The following is a 16,266-nucleotide window of genomic DNA, read 5'->3' as shown; positions in this document are numbered from 1 at the left end:
ATAGATGTGAAGTTAAAATGTAAGATAAAAATAGGAAGTAAAATCTGTATAACATGTATGACTTTTTAAAGTAGTATCTCTTCTTTAAGAAGGGGGCTTCTGGAAGGTTTCTGAAATATTTTCTTAGGTCTTTCTCGGGGTCTTTTAAACTTCTTTCTTCCCTCTTAGAACGGCTCTCATGCTGGGTTGTGAGTATGGTTGTAAAGACGCCGTAGAAGTCTTACTTAAAAATGGTGCTGATGTGAGCCTGCTGGATGCCCTGGGCCATGATAGCTCTTACTACGCAAGAATTGGGGACAATCTGGACATTCTGACTTTATTGAAGACTGCGTCAGAAAATACCAACAAAGGTAGGTAGCAAAGTAGCTAGAAAAGTCTAGCTTACTAAAGAGCAGCTTTTAAAGACTCGGAGGGTGGAACTGCAGTTTGTAAGGAGCAAAGCATTCCTTAATGCTGCACATCAGTGGTGTGTCTCCCTCCGTGCCACGGCTTTGCCTATTTGCGTTACGGCAGTCACTTGCTGTGCGGCAGTGCCTGTTGCGTATGTTGGCTAGTTTATCACGTGAACCCTACTGTACTATGGCCTAGGTTAAAGAATGAGGAGAAAGAGCCCAATCAAGTGCGTTTTACTAATGTATATGTTTCTTTTTGATGAGGAGGGCTCGTAGCACTTAGCTTTTTTATACGTACAAAATTTTAAAGAAAGAATCATTGTTTGAACATGTATATAAAATGTTCAACCATTATTTATCAAATACCTGTATCAAGTATTTTTCTGTGTTTATTAAAGAGAAATATCCTTCCAGTCTTTTCCATATGAGGGAAATTGAGGTCACTCGTAATAAGCTGCAGATTACTTTTTGCATAATTCATTTTGAAGGGTTTTCCCTCATAGATAAACAATTTGTCTATAGTATGATTTTTATTAATGCATTAAATTCCATATATTTAAGCTTAATTGAATTAAGCCATTTTCTGTACATGTCATTTAAGTTGTTTGCAGTTTTTGCTAATATAGCGATTGAGTGACTGTTGTTATGCGTAAATATTTTGGCATATTTTTATCATAGTGTTAGGATCAGTTCCTAGAAATTGAATCGTATATATCAGGATATACCCATTTCTTTAAGCTTTTGATACATATTGACAAATTGCCTTCCATTTGAGGAGTGTTTCAAATTTTGTATTTTGCAACTACCTCCCCTTCCTAACACTGAATATTAGCCACCTGGATGTAGTCATAACAAAAAAAAATAATTTTGCAGTTTAATAGGTAAAATTAGGTCACTGTCATTTTAACTGCAAAGTAGTAAGCTTTAGAGGGAACTTTAAAACTGATTTCTTTAATGACTCAATGGTATAGTTAGGGAATTCATAATCTGTAATCTACCCGAGGTAACCTGCTGTTTTACTGTTCCCCTTTCTCGTCTCTTTCTCTCTCTTTAAATCTTTAGGGAGAGAACTTTGGAAGAAAGGACCATCTTTACAGCAGGTAAGTCTTAATTTTAATTTTTAAAAATTCTATATATGGTGCAATTTCAGTAAAGTGTTTACTGGTTAATGATTATACATAACTGTCAAGTTTAAGTACATGCTGTTCTCTCTGCTCAGTTAATCATGTCCATGTAGAACCCAGGTATTAAGATCCTGAGGCTTTGATGCCATCACTGAGCTTGAGACAGTGGATCTCAATGACAATGACACAGTGAATGTATCCAGTGGGAAATATGTAGCCTCCTGATTGCTGGCCTTGAGCCTCCAGCCCTTAAAATATGGGATACTGTACCTTGTTGAGATTCTTAAATGATGAATTTTAGCCTAGCAGATCATAAACATAAACCTTAGCTTGAAATGTTTACTGTTAACGGGAAAATTCTTCTGGTGCCTTAAGAAAGGAAGAAAACAGAATTCAAAACTGATTATATATTATGATTTCAAGACCACTGTTAATATTTTGCTTTCTTTGTACTTTTTTTTTGCCTTGTTGATATTTAAAGAGGACTTTGAAAAAAACACAATATATGAAAGAATTCATACGTTGCCCTAATTTTATTACCAAATCACTATGTAACCCTGGTTTTGTGTCCCAGTCTCAGTAAATGTCTTCTTGTTTTCCCCTAATCTCTTCAGGTGAGCGTAAGTGGGGCTGGTTTACCCCACTGTCACCATCTTGCTCAGGAGCTAGTGTAGGCAGCCTTCCTCTTCTGTTGGCTCTTCCCTTCCAGGCTTTCCGCTTTTCTTTAGGGAGAGGCACCTGAGCCCTTCCAAACCCTGAGGAGAGTAATCAGGTACCTTCTGAGAAATTCTGATCATCATTCTCTCTGCGCATCATTCTTCTCTCTCCAGAATCTGAAAGCTATATGAAAGCATGTTTTCCTCTCCAGTCCATCAGAATTAAGTGTTACATTCATGCATGGGTTCTGTCTGCCATCACTTTACCTTTCTCTCGGGAACAGCTGTTTCCACCTTCTCTCCCGTTCCTCAGATGACCTCAGTGGGAGTAGAGTGGGGGGAAAAAACGTACTGTGTTATGTCTGTACAGCTGTCTTATACGGGAGCAGAGAAAAGTGATTCCTGAAATATATAGATATTTAAAATAATTATTGAATATTAATGTGGGAATGGTATTCTGCTGAGTGCTCTAGGAGTTACCTAAATGAATACATGGAGTTAATATTCTGCTAGGAACAGTAAAACTCGGTATTTGCATTCTTTGTTGAATACGTTTTAAAATAGCTGTTGCAGATAGGATTTGTTCCTCTGCTAAGGGACATAGAGTCCCTGTTATCAGGAAAACTACAGTAGAGTTTTAAAAATAAGCCTTATTCAATTGTTTGCTTAACAGACCTCTGTGGGGCACCTACTATATGCCAATTACTGTTCTAGGTGCTGGGAAGTCATAGTGAGCAAAGTTCCCGTCTCAAGTTGCTCCCAGCCTGGTGAGAGAAATGAGCAATGAGCAAATGCTAGTACTTAGTATCATAACATCTGCTTTGAAGAAAAGTGGAACAGGATTAGGGGATGAAGAGGAGAGAAGGCGGGAAGCTATTTTAGATGGCATGGTCAGCCAAGGCCTCTCTCAGGAAGTGACATTTGAGCAGAGGTGTGAAGAATGTGAGAAGGGAGCCACGGGGCTCTATAGGAGAAGCCTTAGCTGGCAGAGGGAAGGGCAGGGGCCAACCCCCTGATGCAGGAGTATGTTTAACACACCCATGGGGCAGTAGAAGGTCAGCATGGAGGAGCGATGTGCTCATGACCGAGGAGGAGAGGCGGGTGAGGTAAGCAGCTGCCAGAAGATGAAGGACCCTCTGCAGGGAAGGCGGGGATGAAGGTAGAATGAGCAAGTGGGTCAGATCTCACACAAAGAACAGTGCTTTGCTGGAAGGAATGAGGCTAGAAATGTAGTATGGGCCAAGTCGTGGTATGGCCTATCTTCCTAGTGGGACCTTGTCCCTCTAACTCTAAATCCATACTCACTAGAATGATAGTTAAAACACTTGGTTAAACAAGACTCAACAAATAATACAAAACACAAAAAAAATTTCTTAGAAAATTAAAGCATTAGCTTCCCCCCCCCCAAAAGAAAGACCATAGCTTTCTAAATTATTAGGTAGATTTATTTTATTTTTTTTTAAAGATTTTATTTATTTATGTGACAGAGAGATAGCCAGCGAGAGAGGGAACACAGCAGGGGGAGTGGGAGAGGAAGAAGCAGGCTCCCAGCAGAGGAGCCCGATGTGGGACTCGATCCCGGCGTGCCGGGATCACGCCCTGAGCCGAAGGCAGACGCTTTAACGACTGCGCTACCCAGGCGCCCCAAAATTATTAGGTAGATTTAAATGTCAGTTTGGGCCAAAAAAAGGTTATATGCTCTCTTATTTAATACTTGTGTTATGTTTTTATTAAAGCAAATCTTCCACACCCTTTGATATTTTATCAGTGCTTAAAGAAATAAATACTTCCCATACTTCTTTTCAACATTAGTATAACTCCCCCTCCTTTTTAAGTACTAGATTGTTCCTTTGGGAATGGTCAAGGATGCCTTACAGTGCAACTTTAGTTTTGTGTCTAGTACAAATTCTACTTTTTAAATCTTGGTAACTTCAGTAAAAACAAATCCTTAACAGTTAGGATTTTAAATTTTATTATGTCTTCGTATTTTAAAATAAAGCATACTTGATTTATTTAAAAAACCTGTATTCTTAAAGATGCTTTCCACTTGGAGTTTTCAGTGCAAACACTGCCCCCTTGTGTTATATTACAGCAAACTTTCATGCTGGATAAGCTGTACATCGCTAATTGGCTATTCCAGTAGGATATTTCCTACTGAGGAAAATGTACTTATCTGTATTTTCATACTTGCTAACCTGTGTTCTCTTCTGTTTCACCAAAGCGAAATTTGCCATACATGCTAGAAGAAGTAAATATGAAATCAAGTCAGAGGGAGCATCGAAACATTCAGGTAAAAAGAAAAAAAAATGGTATCTTTGTAAAGAATTGCTGTGTTGTTTGTGGTGGGGTCAGGTGGAAAGAGGAGCATGAATTGTGGGGGAAATGAACAGGGGAAGGAAGGGCAGCCTGCTATGTTTTGTGATTCTGTTTTCTTGCCCAATCCCTTCTAAAAGAATTGACTTTTGATACGAATGTTTGGGTCATATTATCTTACAGAAAGTATTGTTTTAATATGTATTAGGAAGCAAATAATTTAACAACTTTATATAACTTTTTGATTTAAATATATCTGTTTCGGGCCATAAGTCCTAAATTTGTATTGATTTTAGAAAACTTAAGTATTGTGATGAAAATGATGGTTATTAATGTAAATAAATATGTTTAGTTTATTTTTTTATTTTGATGAAGAAGAATCATTTTGTTTAACCATACAACATTTTATGTTCATCAAAGTGTTCAAAAAATAATTATTATGTGGATTATGTTGGAGGAAGTTTCCATAATTAAATGGTTTATTTTATGACTGAAACACCATTAAAATATAAGTTGTATAGCTGTTTTCCATATGATAAGACAAAAGCATTTTGTTTGGGCTTTTATAGTTTACTATGTAGTGTTAAGAAAGTGAACTCTAGCCCTAAATTGGAGCCTTAAATGCTTCATATCTAAAAAAACCCCAACGTATATACCTTAATTTAAAAATACTTTATTGCTGGGGTGCCTGGCTGACTCAGTCAGAAGAGCATGTGACTCTTGATCTCGGGGTGGTGAGTTCGAGCCCCACGTTGGGTGTACAGATTACTTAAATAAATATTTTTTAAAAAAGAAAAGAAAAAATTGAAAAATACTTTATTGCTAAAAAATGCTAGCCATCATTAGAGTTTTCAGTGAGTTGTCATCTTTTTACTGGGCGGGGGGTCTTGCCGTGATGTTGATGGCTGCTGACTGATGAGGGTGGTGAGTTGTTGAAGGTTGGGGAGGCTGTGGCAATTTCTTAAAATAAGACAGCAAGGAAGTTTGCCACATTGATGAACTCTTCCTTTAACAAAAGTTTTCTTGGTAGCATGCTGTTTGATAGCATTTTCCCCACAGTAGAACTCCTTTCACAATTGGAGCCAGTCCTCTCAAACACCGTTGCCGCCCTGTCAACTAAGTTTATGTCCTATTCTAAATCTTTTGTCGCCATTTCAATAATCTTAATAGTATCTTCACCAGAAGTAGATTCCATCTCAAGAAACCACTTCCTTTGCTCATCCATAAAAAGCAACTCCTCAGTCATTAGTTTTATCATGAGATCGCAGCAATTCAGCCCCATCTGCAGGCTCCACTGCTAATTCCAGATCTCTTGCAGTTCCTACCACATCTGCGGTTAACTTCCTCCACCGAAGCCTTGAACCTCTCAGAGTCGTCCATGAGGGTTGGAATGCACTTCCTCCAAACTCTTATTAATGTTGGTATTTTGACCTCGTCCCATTAATCACAGATGTTCTTAATGGCATCTAGAATGGTGAATCCTTTCCAAAAGATTTCCAATTTCCTTTGCTCAGATCCATCAGAAGAATCTCCATCAAGGAGGCCATATAAAATGTATTTCTTAAATAATTAGCCTTGAAAGTTGAAATTACTCCTTAATCCACGGGCTGCAGAATGGATGTTGTGTTAGCAGCCCTCGTAGAATTCATAGAAGAGAGTTAGGGCCTTGCTCTGGATTAGGCTTTGGCTTAAGGGAATGTCGTGGTCGTGGTTGGTTTGATCTTCTATCTAGACCACTTAAACTTTCTCCATATCAGCCATAAGTCTGTTTTGCTTTCTTATCATTCATGCGATCACTGGAGTAGCACTTCTAATTTCCTTCAAGAACTTTTCCTTTGCATTCACAACTTGGCTGTCTGGTACAAGAGGCCTAGCTCTTGGCTTTTTTTTTTGCTTCTGACCTGCCTTCCTCACTAAGCTTAATCATTTTTAGCTTTCGATTTAAGGTGAGAGATGTGTGACTCTTCCTTTCCCTTGAACACTTAGAGGCTCTTGTAGAGTTTGTAATTGGTCTGATTTCAGTGCTGTTGTGTCTCAGGGAATAGGGGGGCCTGAGGAGAGGGAGAGGGATGGGGGAACGCCCAGTGGGTAGAGCCGTCAGAACGCACCCAGCACTTACTGGTTAAGTTTGCCATCTTAGATGGGCGCACTTCATGGTGCCCCAAGACAATTACAGTAGAGTCATCAAGGATCACTGACCACAGATCACCATAACAAATAGAATAATAATAAAAAAAAGTTTCAAGTATTGTGATAGTTACCAAATGGAACTCTCAGAGACACAAAATAAGTGAATGCTGGTGGAGAAATGGTGCCGATAGACTGGCTTGATGCAGGGTTGCTGCAAACCTTCAATTTGTAAAAAACACAGTATTTGCGAAGCATAACAAAACAAAGCACAATGAAATGAGTATGCCTTATATTATTTTTGATCTATAAATTTTAAGTCATTGAAATGTCATTGAAACTATTGTGTCTTTGGACTTAACGCTGTTTTATATATGTCTATATCTGTACATGATAGCAAACTGCTTTTAAAAATTTCTTCCGTAAGAATTGCTCTTTTAAGGCTGGTCTGGCACTTGTTACCTTTACTATTTAAGGATCTGGAGATTGAAAATGAAGATTTGAAAGAGAGGTTGAGAAAAATTCAGCAAGAACAGAGAATATTACTGGATAAAGTCAATGGTTTACAACTACAACTGAATGAGGTAAATAATCTACATAATATAAAAAAATTAAAAAATGTTTTACTACCAGTAATCATCATTGATAACAAATAGTTAATGATCACCTACCACATCAAGTCATGGTGCTAGATGCTAAAGGAGATACAATCAGGTCATTGTCCTTGAGGAAAGTCCTATTTTCCTGGGATCTTTACATGAAACTTTCAGTGTCACATGTAAGAACAGAGAATACTGTGGGTGTATGGTAATAGCAAAGCGCTGAACTGTATAGTTGGGGCTGTGGGATTGGAGAGAAAGGAGTAGATGAAAGATGTGAGGAAGAGGAGTAGGTAGGAGTTGATAATGGATGGGTTCTCAGAAGAATCCAAGTGCTTCTGAACCTGGTCAGTGAGAAGAATGAGTGACAGCCCAGACCACAGAATTAGTCATCCAGAGACATTTTCTTCTTACATCCTTGTTCCCATTCTTAAAGATACGTGCCAGCCTTTTACAAAGATATTCACTGAGCTCATGCCTTTAAAAAATCCGCTTTGAATAATGAAAATACATTTCTTCTTCTTTTTAAATTTAGGAAGTAATGGTTGCTGACGATCTGGAAAGTGAGGTAGGATGATAAATTGTACTTTAAAGCTCTAAAATGTTACGTAAATTGAATATGATATTGCAGTTGAGGTTTGAGTCCCGAGTTGAGATGGGGACGAGGATTCGATTCCTGGTTATTGCTTAAAGGGAGAAACAAGACCTATATGTGACTATAAAAATACAGTTTAAGTACAGTAGCATGGGTTATCATAAGCATTTTGTTGTTACTGCCTCTGAATGCCTCATTTTCTGTGAAACTTTTAACGAAAAGATATTAAATTCTAAACATTGTAAATAAAATGTCTGAAAATAATAAGATTTGAAACAAATGACAGAAATGAGAATTTTTCATAGAATTGTTTGTATATATTATATATTTTATTAGTATATTTGTAGACATTTTCAACTCTACTAGTAGTTAAAAATACTAAAAAAATCGAAGTCATTTTAATTCACATTTTCTGAAACACATTTTTAACCCGGTTGCAAGCACGGAGTGATTTTGCTCTGTATTTATTCCTTTCCATTTCAGAAAGAAAAGCTGAAGTCCCTTTTGGCAGCTAAAGAAAAGCAACACGAAGAAAGCCTAAGAACTATTGAGACTCTGAAAAATAGATTTAAATATTTTGAGGTATAGAAAGCTTCAATAAGTTATTTCATATAACATATAATGGGCAGTGGTAAGGAGCTTGGGGTCAGACTTGAATTTGAAGGGTCGCTTTCTTCTTTATTGTGTGATCTCGGCAGTTTATGTAGCCTCTGAGCTTGCTGCCGCTTTTGCAGAATTGGGGTGATCGTCCTTTTCTCCACAGAGCGGTTGCAAAGGTTAAACGAGACCACTGAAACTGACCCACGTGGGCCTAGCATTCTCTTCCATACCCATTTCTCTTCCTCGGCTTTCCTCTTTGTCCGTCTTTACCTTTACAAAACTTCACACTCGTACCAGTAAATTTGCAATGTTTATGATGGTGAAAAGAACAAAGTGTCATAAATGAATAGTGTATTTCCAGGATTATCTCAGAAAGGGTGTTGTGTATCTACGCATTAATATGCATTAATTACAACACTTGGTTGGGAGTAGTGTGTCAGTAAGGCTCCGTTCATATACTCAGCTTTGGTTGGGCCCGTTAGCTCTTAGTTTTTCCAAAGTCATGGTATTTTTTAGAAAGTTTTTATTGAAATACAGTGTATTATAAAGTGCACATGTTAAAGTGTGTACATTGAAGAATTTTCACAAGTCAGACACACCAAGGTCAAGGAATAGAGCTTCCCCAGTACCTGGAAGCCTCCTGACACTTGCTTCCTGTCACAACCCACACTTCCAGCCCAGCCGGTAACCACTGTCCTGACTTTCACCTGCAGACGTTTGTTTTGCAAGGCCATCATATGTATTTTATCAATGTGGTTCATCACTGGTGCCATTGAATAAGGTGGCTGATTCAGTGTGGATCTTTTATCTTTCCTGGGGACTATAACTCCAAAGCACGTAACAAAAGCAATTCTTTTCTTTGGAGATGAAAAACGCGCTCAGCTGTGAAGGAACGTAAAGACATGGGAGGAATCTCACAGATGTAATGTTGCGTGAAAGAAATCAGACACAGAGTCTATATTGCATGATTTCCCTTTTACGAAATTCGGAATCAGACATGACTAATCTGTGGGGATCGAGGTCAGAGTAGAGGCCACCCTTTGGTGAGGGGTTACCGACCAGGGGCATGAAGAAGCTTCTGAGGGTGCTGGGAATGTTGTCTGTCTTGATCTGGGTTGTGGTGACCCGAGATGTACATATGCAGACATTTGCTGCACCGTATACTTCACAGTCTTACACTTCACTGCGGTGAGTTAGGCCTGGATACGTGTTTGGGCTGATATGACTGAATTCTGAAGCTTATGCAGAAATACAGGCTTATAAAGTAATGAACGAGTAGAGTGGCTTCTGTCTTTCACACTTGAAGGTGTTTGTTTTTAAGGTTTGTAGTGAAACCAGTAATAGCTAACATTTTGTAGCACTGCCCACGTGCCAAGAAACGGGCCTGTACTATACACGCACTTCATCAGCACATCAACTCTGTGTGGTGGGTCCTACTCTTACCTCCACTCTGTAAGTGAGGAGACTGAGGCACAGAGCAGTCTACCCGGAGCGGCTCTATAAATAGGAAGTGGCAGAGCCAGAACTTGAACCCAGGCGGTCTGACTGGTTCTATGCTCAGAATAGCTCGAATGAGAAAATACAGATGTGTATATGGGATTTTTGAAATATCCGTCACAGTCGGAATCTGTAATCGGGTAGTATTTATGTATTACTTTTCTTCTAAGAGTGGACTCTCACATCTTAGGAATAACATGTTTTTCCGTAGCTTTCGACAAACTTGGAGCCAAGTCCATAACTTTCAATGAGGCTATAATATATTGTAGAAAAATAACGCGTTTTTTTCTTTTTCTTTTTTTTTTAAAGATTATTTATTTGATAGAGAGAGACAGCCAGCGAGAGAGGGAACACAAGCAGGGGGAGTGGGAGAGGAAGAAGCAGGCTCCCAGCGGAGGAGCCCAATGTGGGGCTCGATCCCAGAACACCGGGATCACGCCCTGAGCCGAAGGCAGACGCTTAATGACTGCGCTACCCAGGCGCCCCTAACGCATTTTTTCTTATAAAAACAACACATTTATTTTAGGAACCTGAGAAAACGTAGTTAAACTAAAGGCAGAAAATAAGCACACCCATAATGCCAGCCCTCTTAGCCCCTGACTGATCTCCTTTCACCACTTCCTTTGTGCATAGCTTGTGTGCATACCCATTCAACACGCGGGAATATTGTTTTGTAGCTTTCTTCCTGTAGTCTAACGAAGACATTTTCTCTAGTCGATATGTATTCATTTGGATGGATTTTTATACTAGAAATGAGGTTTTTACTTTCAAGAAGAAAATTAGAGGGTGCACTTTACAGGTGGCCCAATATTGATGAAAGCAGCCATTAAAAACTAAGAATGCATTATTTATAAATATTGAGTACCTACTACTGTGTCATCTCACATGCTAAAAATTCCTCATAAACTGCCAACAGAAATGCTGCATTATGTGTAATATATAATATGTAGGCGGTTCCCTTTTGTTTATAGGAAAAATATGGGGGAAAATGTACTTTAGAATGAAGCTAATCTTATGTTACAACTCATCTGTCCATTTTTATTTGAGTAATCAAGTAAAGGTAATAAACCCAAACTAAGTTTTGTGAACTCCTTCTGTGTGTAGGCCTCCCCCAACCCATACATGTAGAAGCCCATTTAGCAGCTATTGCAAACTCTAGTATTAAATATTACATAGAACGAAGACCTTAACAAAGTTTACAGACATTTTCTGTACCCTGGGGGAACTACGGATTAGTGGAGGTGGAATTCATTCAGTTACAGAACTGTTGACCATTTTTATTGTGGTCACCTCCGTGAGTTTGACACGTAGCTGTTAGTACTAATACACAAACATGTTATGTTATGTATATGTTAGTACATGTTATATTATGTATGTGTTAGTACATGTATATGTTATGTATATATTAGTGCATATACACAAACATGAACTACATCTGCACATCTTCTTTTAAAAATTGAAAGTATTTGACATACAATGTGACATTAGTTCCAGGCATACTCCATGGGAATTTGACAACTCTATCTGTTATGCCGTGCTCACCGTAAGTGTAGCTCCCCCGTCACCATACAGTGTTATCACAGTACCACTGACTGTATTCCTTATACTCTACCTTTTATCCCCACGACGGTCATTCCGTAACTAGAAGCCTGTGTCTCCCACTCTTCTTCATCTGTTTTGCCCATTCTCCTACCTCCTCTCCTCCATAAGATGATTCTTTGGATTTATGGGTCTGTTTCTGCTTTTTGTTTGTGTGTTCATTTGTTTTGTTTTGGGATTTCACATATGAGTGAAATCATATAGTATTTGTCTTTCTCTGTCTGAGTCACTTCACTTAGCATTATATCCTTGAGGTCCAGCCATGTTTTGCAAATGGTAAGATCTCATCCTTTCTTATGGCCAGCGTGAGTGTACGTTCACCACATCTTCTTTGTCCGTTCATCTATGGATGGACGCTTGGGTTGCTCCCATATCTTGGCTATTATAAATCATGCTGCTATAAACATAGGGGTGCATATTATCTTTTTGAATTAGTGTTTTTGTTTTCTTCGAGAAAATTGCCCTGTAGTGGAGTTACTGGGTCATATGGTATTTCTATTAATTTTTCAAGGAACCTCCATACTGGGGCGCCTGGGTGGCACAGCAGTTAAGCGTCTGCCTTCGACTCAGGGCGTGATCCCGGCGTTATGGGATCGAGCCCCACATCAGGCTCCTCCGCTATGAGCCTGCTTCTTCCTCTCCCACTCCCCCTGCTTGTGTTCCCTCTCTCACTGGCTGTCTCTATCTCTGTCGAATAAATAAATAAAATCTTAAAAAAAAAAAAAAAAGGAACCTCCATACGGTTTTCTACATTGGATGCACCAATTTACATTCCTACCAGCAGTGCACAGGGTTCCTTTTTCTCCACATTCTTGCCAACACTTGTTTTTTCTTGTCTTTTTCATACTAGCCATTATAACAGGTGTGAAGTGGTATCTCATTGTGATTTCAATTGCATTTCCGTGATGATTGGTGATGTTGAGTGTCTTTTCATGAGTTTATTGGCCATCTGTATGTCTTCTTTGGAGAAATGTCTGTTCAGGTCCTCTGCCTATTTTTTAATTGGATTATTTTTTAGGAGTGTGTGTAAGTTCTTCCTATATTTTGGATATTAATTCCTTATCAGATATGTGATTTACAGATAGCTTTTCCCATTCACTAGGTGGCCTTTATATGGTTTCCTTTGTTGTGCAAAGGATTTTTATTTTGATGTGGTTCCAGCAATTTATTTTTGCTTTTGTTTCCTTTGCCAGAAGAGACCTATCTAGAAAAGTATTTCTATGGCCAATGTCAAAAGAGATTATGGCCTATTTTTTTCTACCAGTTTTACAGTTTCACGTGTCAGGTTTAGGTCTTTGATCCATTCTGAGTTTATTTTTGTGTATAGTGTAAGAAAGTGGTCCAGTTTCATTCTTTTGCATTTATCTGTCCAGTTTTCCCAACATGATTTGTTGAAGAGAAACTGTCTTTTCTCCATTGTATACTCTTGCCTCCTTCGTCATAAATTAATTGACTGTATAAGCATGGACTTATTTCTGGGCTCTCTGTTCTGTTCTATTGATGTCTGTGTCTTTTTTTCTGCCATTACTGTACCGTTTTGATTACTACAGCTTTGTAGTATACCTTGAAATCTGGGATTGTGATACCTCCAGCTTTGTTCTTCTTTTTCAAGATTGCTTGGGCTATTTGGGCTCTTTGTGGTTCCATTCAAATCGTACTATTATTGGTTCTATTCTGTGAAAAATGCTGTTGGTGTTTTAATAGGGATTGCATTTGATAGGGAAGACGTTTTCTTCCTTTTGAGGTAAAGAAGCAGCAAAGAATGTGCATCGAATGTTGTTTCAGTTCATGTGGGGCTCACTTTTCTTTTTTTTTTCTTTTGAGCAGTAAAGTTTTTCCTTGAAACGCTTGGCTGCTTTTATTAAAATGCTTAGTGAAGTAGTTTATTCCCAACTGGTCTCTCTAATTGTCACTAGTGTGGTGTCTTTTTGTGGTTTCAAGTAGAATCATACTCAGGAGAAACAAGGAATGTTGCAAATGTGGCTTTAATGATTGGATCAAAATAGATACAGAATTTAACAAAATGAAGCAATATTCGTCATATATTTATGCTTCTGATTTCAGAGCGATCATTTAGGATCAGGAAGTCATTTCAGTAACCGGAAGTACAAAAGCATAGGTTATCATTACCGTTCACCCAGTTCAAACACAGAAGAATGTTTATACCTAGTTATTTTGTCTAACTGTATATGACATTCTTGCCGCTCGGCTTCAACTACTGTGTTATACCTGAACACACGACACAGGAGGAAGTGAAGATACTGCTGTAGCCTCTAACCTAAAATCTGGCAATGCTGAGGCTCTGATATTCCCTAGGCACCTGTATTTCTAAGTTGTATCTTATATGAGCTACCAAACTTGCCTTGTTGATTAGTCGGCATTTATCTTGTGAGATTTGGAGCTTGTTTTTTATGAAAAGAAACATAACATGGTTTTTTGATTTGGAGAAATCTTTGGATATAGTCTCAATGCTGGGAGGCAGTTTAAAATTTGAAGTTACATAAATACTTATGTCTTAGTTATCTTAAGACTGTAATTAATATTAACTTTTATGGATTGTTTGCTAATTCTAAATAATTCCTCTAGAAAATCCATTTTTTGCTTCCTGTAAGTATTAAATTATCCTCGAGCTAAGTACAATAGTAATATTTATCCCATAAATTGTAAAGAACACCACTTTTATTTTGACTGATTGTAAGATACATATTTTATAATAATCATGTAGCTTATGTAGTCTAACCATCTTATATATTTCTAAAAACCAACTTAGTATCTATTCAGAAGAATATAGATACTTCCCTGACGTCTATAGAAATAATAAGGAAAGACAGGGATATTTTAGAACAAGGATAATTTTATGTCGTAACTCATTCTTTTTTTTTTTTTTTTTTTAAAGATTTTATTTATTTATTTGACAGAGATAGAGACAGCCAGCGAGAGAGGGAACACAAGCAAGGGGAGTGGGAGAGGAAGAAGCAGGCTCATAGCAGAGGAGCCTGATGTGGGGCTCGATCCCATAATGCCGGGATCACGCCCTGAGCCGAAGGCAGACGCTTAACCGCTGTGCCACCCAGGCGCCCCGTAACTCATTCTTTTGTTTGAAAAATAGAGGAGAGATAGTAACACCAAATCAATTCTTAGCCTACTTTGGTATGGGTATTTAAGTTAAGATATCATTAATTTGGATTTATGTAGGAAAAGAAGATATGCTTCTCAAACAGGGTCAAACGTACATGGCAGATTCACAGGTAATTCTGTTTTTTAATTAAAAAATATTTATTAAAAATATTCGTGCCTTTTTAAAAAGAGGAAAACAGTGATAAGTACATATACATTGAATAAGGTTTTCATTATCAAAGAAAAGTTGTTGGTATTCTGAGTTTAATGAAAGCAGATATTACTGTTTCTGGTGCCCTCTAGAGTGTTTTTGATGACGGTGGCTTAAATTAGAGATTTGAATTACAGTTTCATTGTCTTTGAGAGTAAGCCTGTATTTATTAACAGCATTTGGTCAGCTCTTCATATTTGCCCATATAGAGGGGAAGACAGGTTATGAATAATTCAGAAGTAATTTTTTTGGCTTTGAAATGTATTTTTCCTTGTATTCAAATACATATTGTATGTGTTGGAAATTCACCTCAAAATAAGGAAAGCTTCCAAGAGGTAGTGTTGGCCGATTTACTTGTTCATCTGCTTCTGACCTTTACTTTCCAGTAGATACAAGTTTGCATTTTTAGCACCTCCCATGGACTGAAGTGATACATATTTGGGCTTTTAAAGGCTTTTTTTTTTTTTTAAAGATTTTATTTATTTATTTGACAGAGATAGAGACAGCCAGCGAGAGAGGGAACACAAGCAGGGGGAGTGGGAGAGGAAGAAGCAGGCTCATAGCGGAGGAGCCTGACGTGGGGCTCGATCCCATAACGCCGGGATCACGCCCTGAGCCGAAGGCAGACGCTTAACTGCTGTACCACCCAGGTGCCCCTTAAAGGCTTTTTTACATTCTGTCATTTATAGGCAGAATGAGTTAGTCTTTGTGATGTCTTAAGATCACTTTAACTGGAGGGGTAGCTGGATGGCTCAGTTGGTTAAACATCTGCCTTCAGCTCTCAGGTTATGATCCCAGGGTCCTGGGATCAAGCCCTGTGTTGGGCTCCCTGCTCTGAGGGGAGCCTGCCTGCCGTTCCCCCTGCTTGTGCTCTCTCTCTTTCTCTCTGTCAAATAAATAAATAAAATCTTTTTTTTAAAAAATCACTTCAAGCTGGAAACTTACAAGATTCTAAGTTGAGGAAATGGATATTATCTGAAAAGTATTTAAGATTAGATAAATATTTGTAATAAAACAAGTATGGACATTGTAAAGATGTGTAAACAATTGGTAAATTATCGCAGTTTTAGTCTAAAGATCACTGGTAAATTGAAAGGTAATTTAGAAGCAGAGTGAGGCTGGGAAATTATTCTATGTTTTTAATTTTCTTCTTCTTGATCCTGAGGAAGGCAGTATAGATTTAACTGAACAACAGTAAAACCCGCCTATTAAAATAGCGGAATGTGTGCACAGCACATGGCTTTTATCAATGAGTTAGTAGCTGTAAAGAGCCCTTACTCTAATAGGCTGTATGGGAAAAAATAAAATAATCACATTTAGTCTTTCATGATTATATGTTCTGTTTATGAACTATTTCATGAGAAGGTTAATTATACTTCTTTTTTGTGTCAACACTTAGTGAAGGGAGTAAGTTGTCAATCAAATTTTGTACTTAG

At 38.1% G+C, this 16,266-nt stretch overlaps 1 protein-coding gene across 5 annotated transcripts in view; it reads left to right on the top strand.

The window, feature by feature from the left end:
- Positions 1–16,266, top strand: part of UACA (uveal autoantigen with coiled-coil domains and ankyrin repeats) — a 92,595-nt gene that overhangs the window by 65,511 nt on the left and 10,818 nt on the right. For all 5 annotated transcript variants that reach the window (XM_026478424.4, XM_026478423.4, XM_057303588.1 and 2 more), the window contains exons 8-13: positions 169–350; positions 1,455–1,492; positions 4,394–4,462; positions 7,089–7,196; positions 7,747–7,779; positions 8,290–8,388. In XM_026478424.4, the coding sequence (XP_026334209.2) occupies positions 169–350; positions 1,455–1,492; positions 4,394–4,462; positions 7,089–7,196; positions 7,747–7,779; positions 8,290–8,388 (529 nt within the window). The remainder of the gene's footprint in view (positions 1–168; positions 351–1,454; positions 1,493–4,393; positions 4,463–7,088; positions 7,197–7,746; positions 7,780–8,289; positions 8,389–16,266) is intronic.

This window comes from Ursus arctos, unplaced genomic scaffold (genome assembly GCF_023065955.2).
Source record: "Ursus arctos isolate Adak ecotype North America unplaced genomic scaffold, UrsArc2.0 scaffold_28, whole genome shotgun sequence".
NCBI lineage: Eukaryota > Metazoa > Chordata > Mammalia > Carnivora > Ursidae > Ursus > Ursus arctos.
This window is presented reverse-complemented; position numbering and strand designations above follow the sequence as displayed.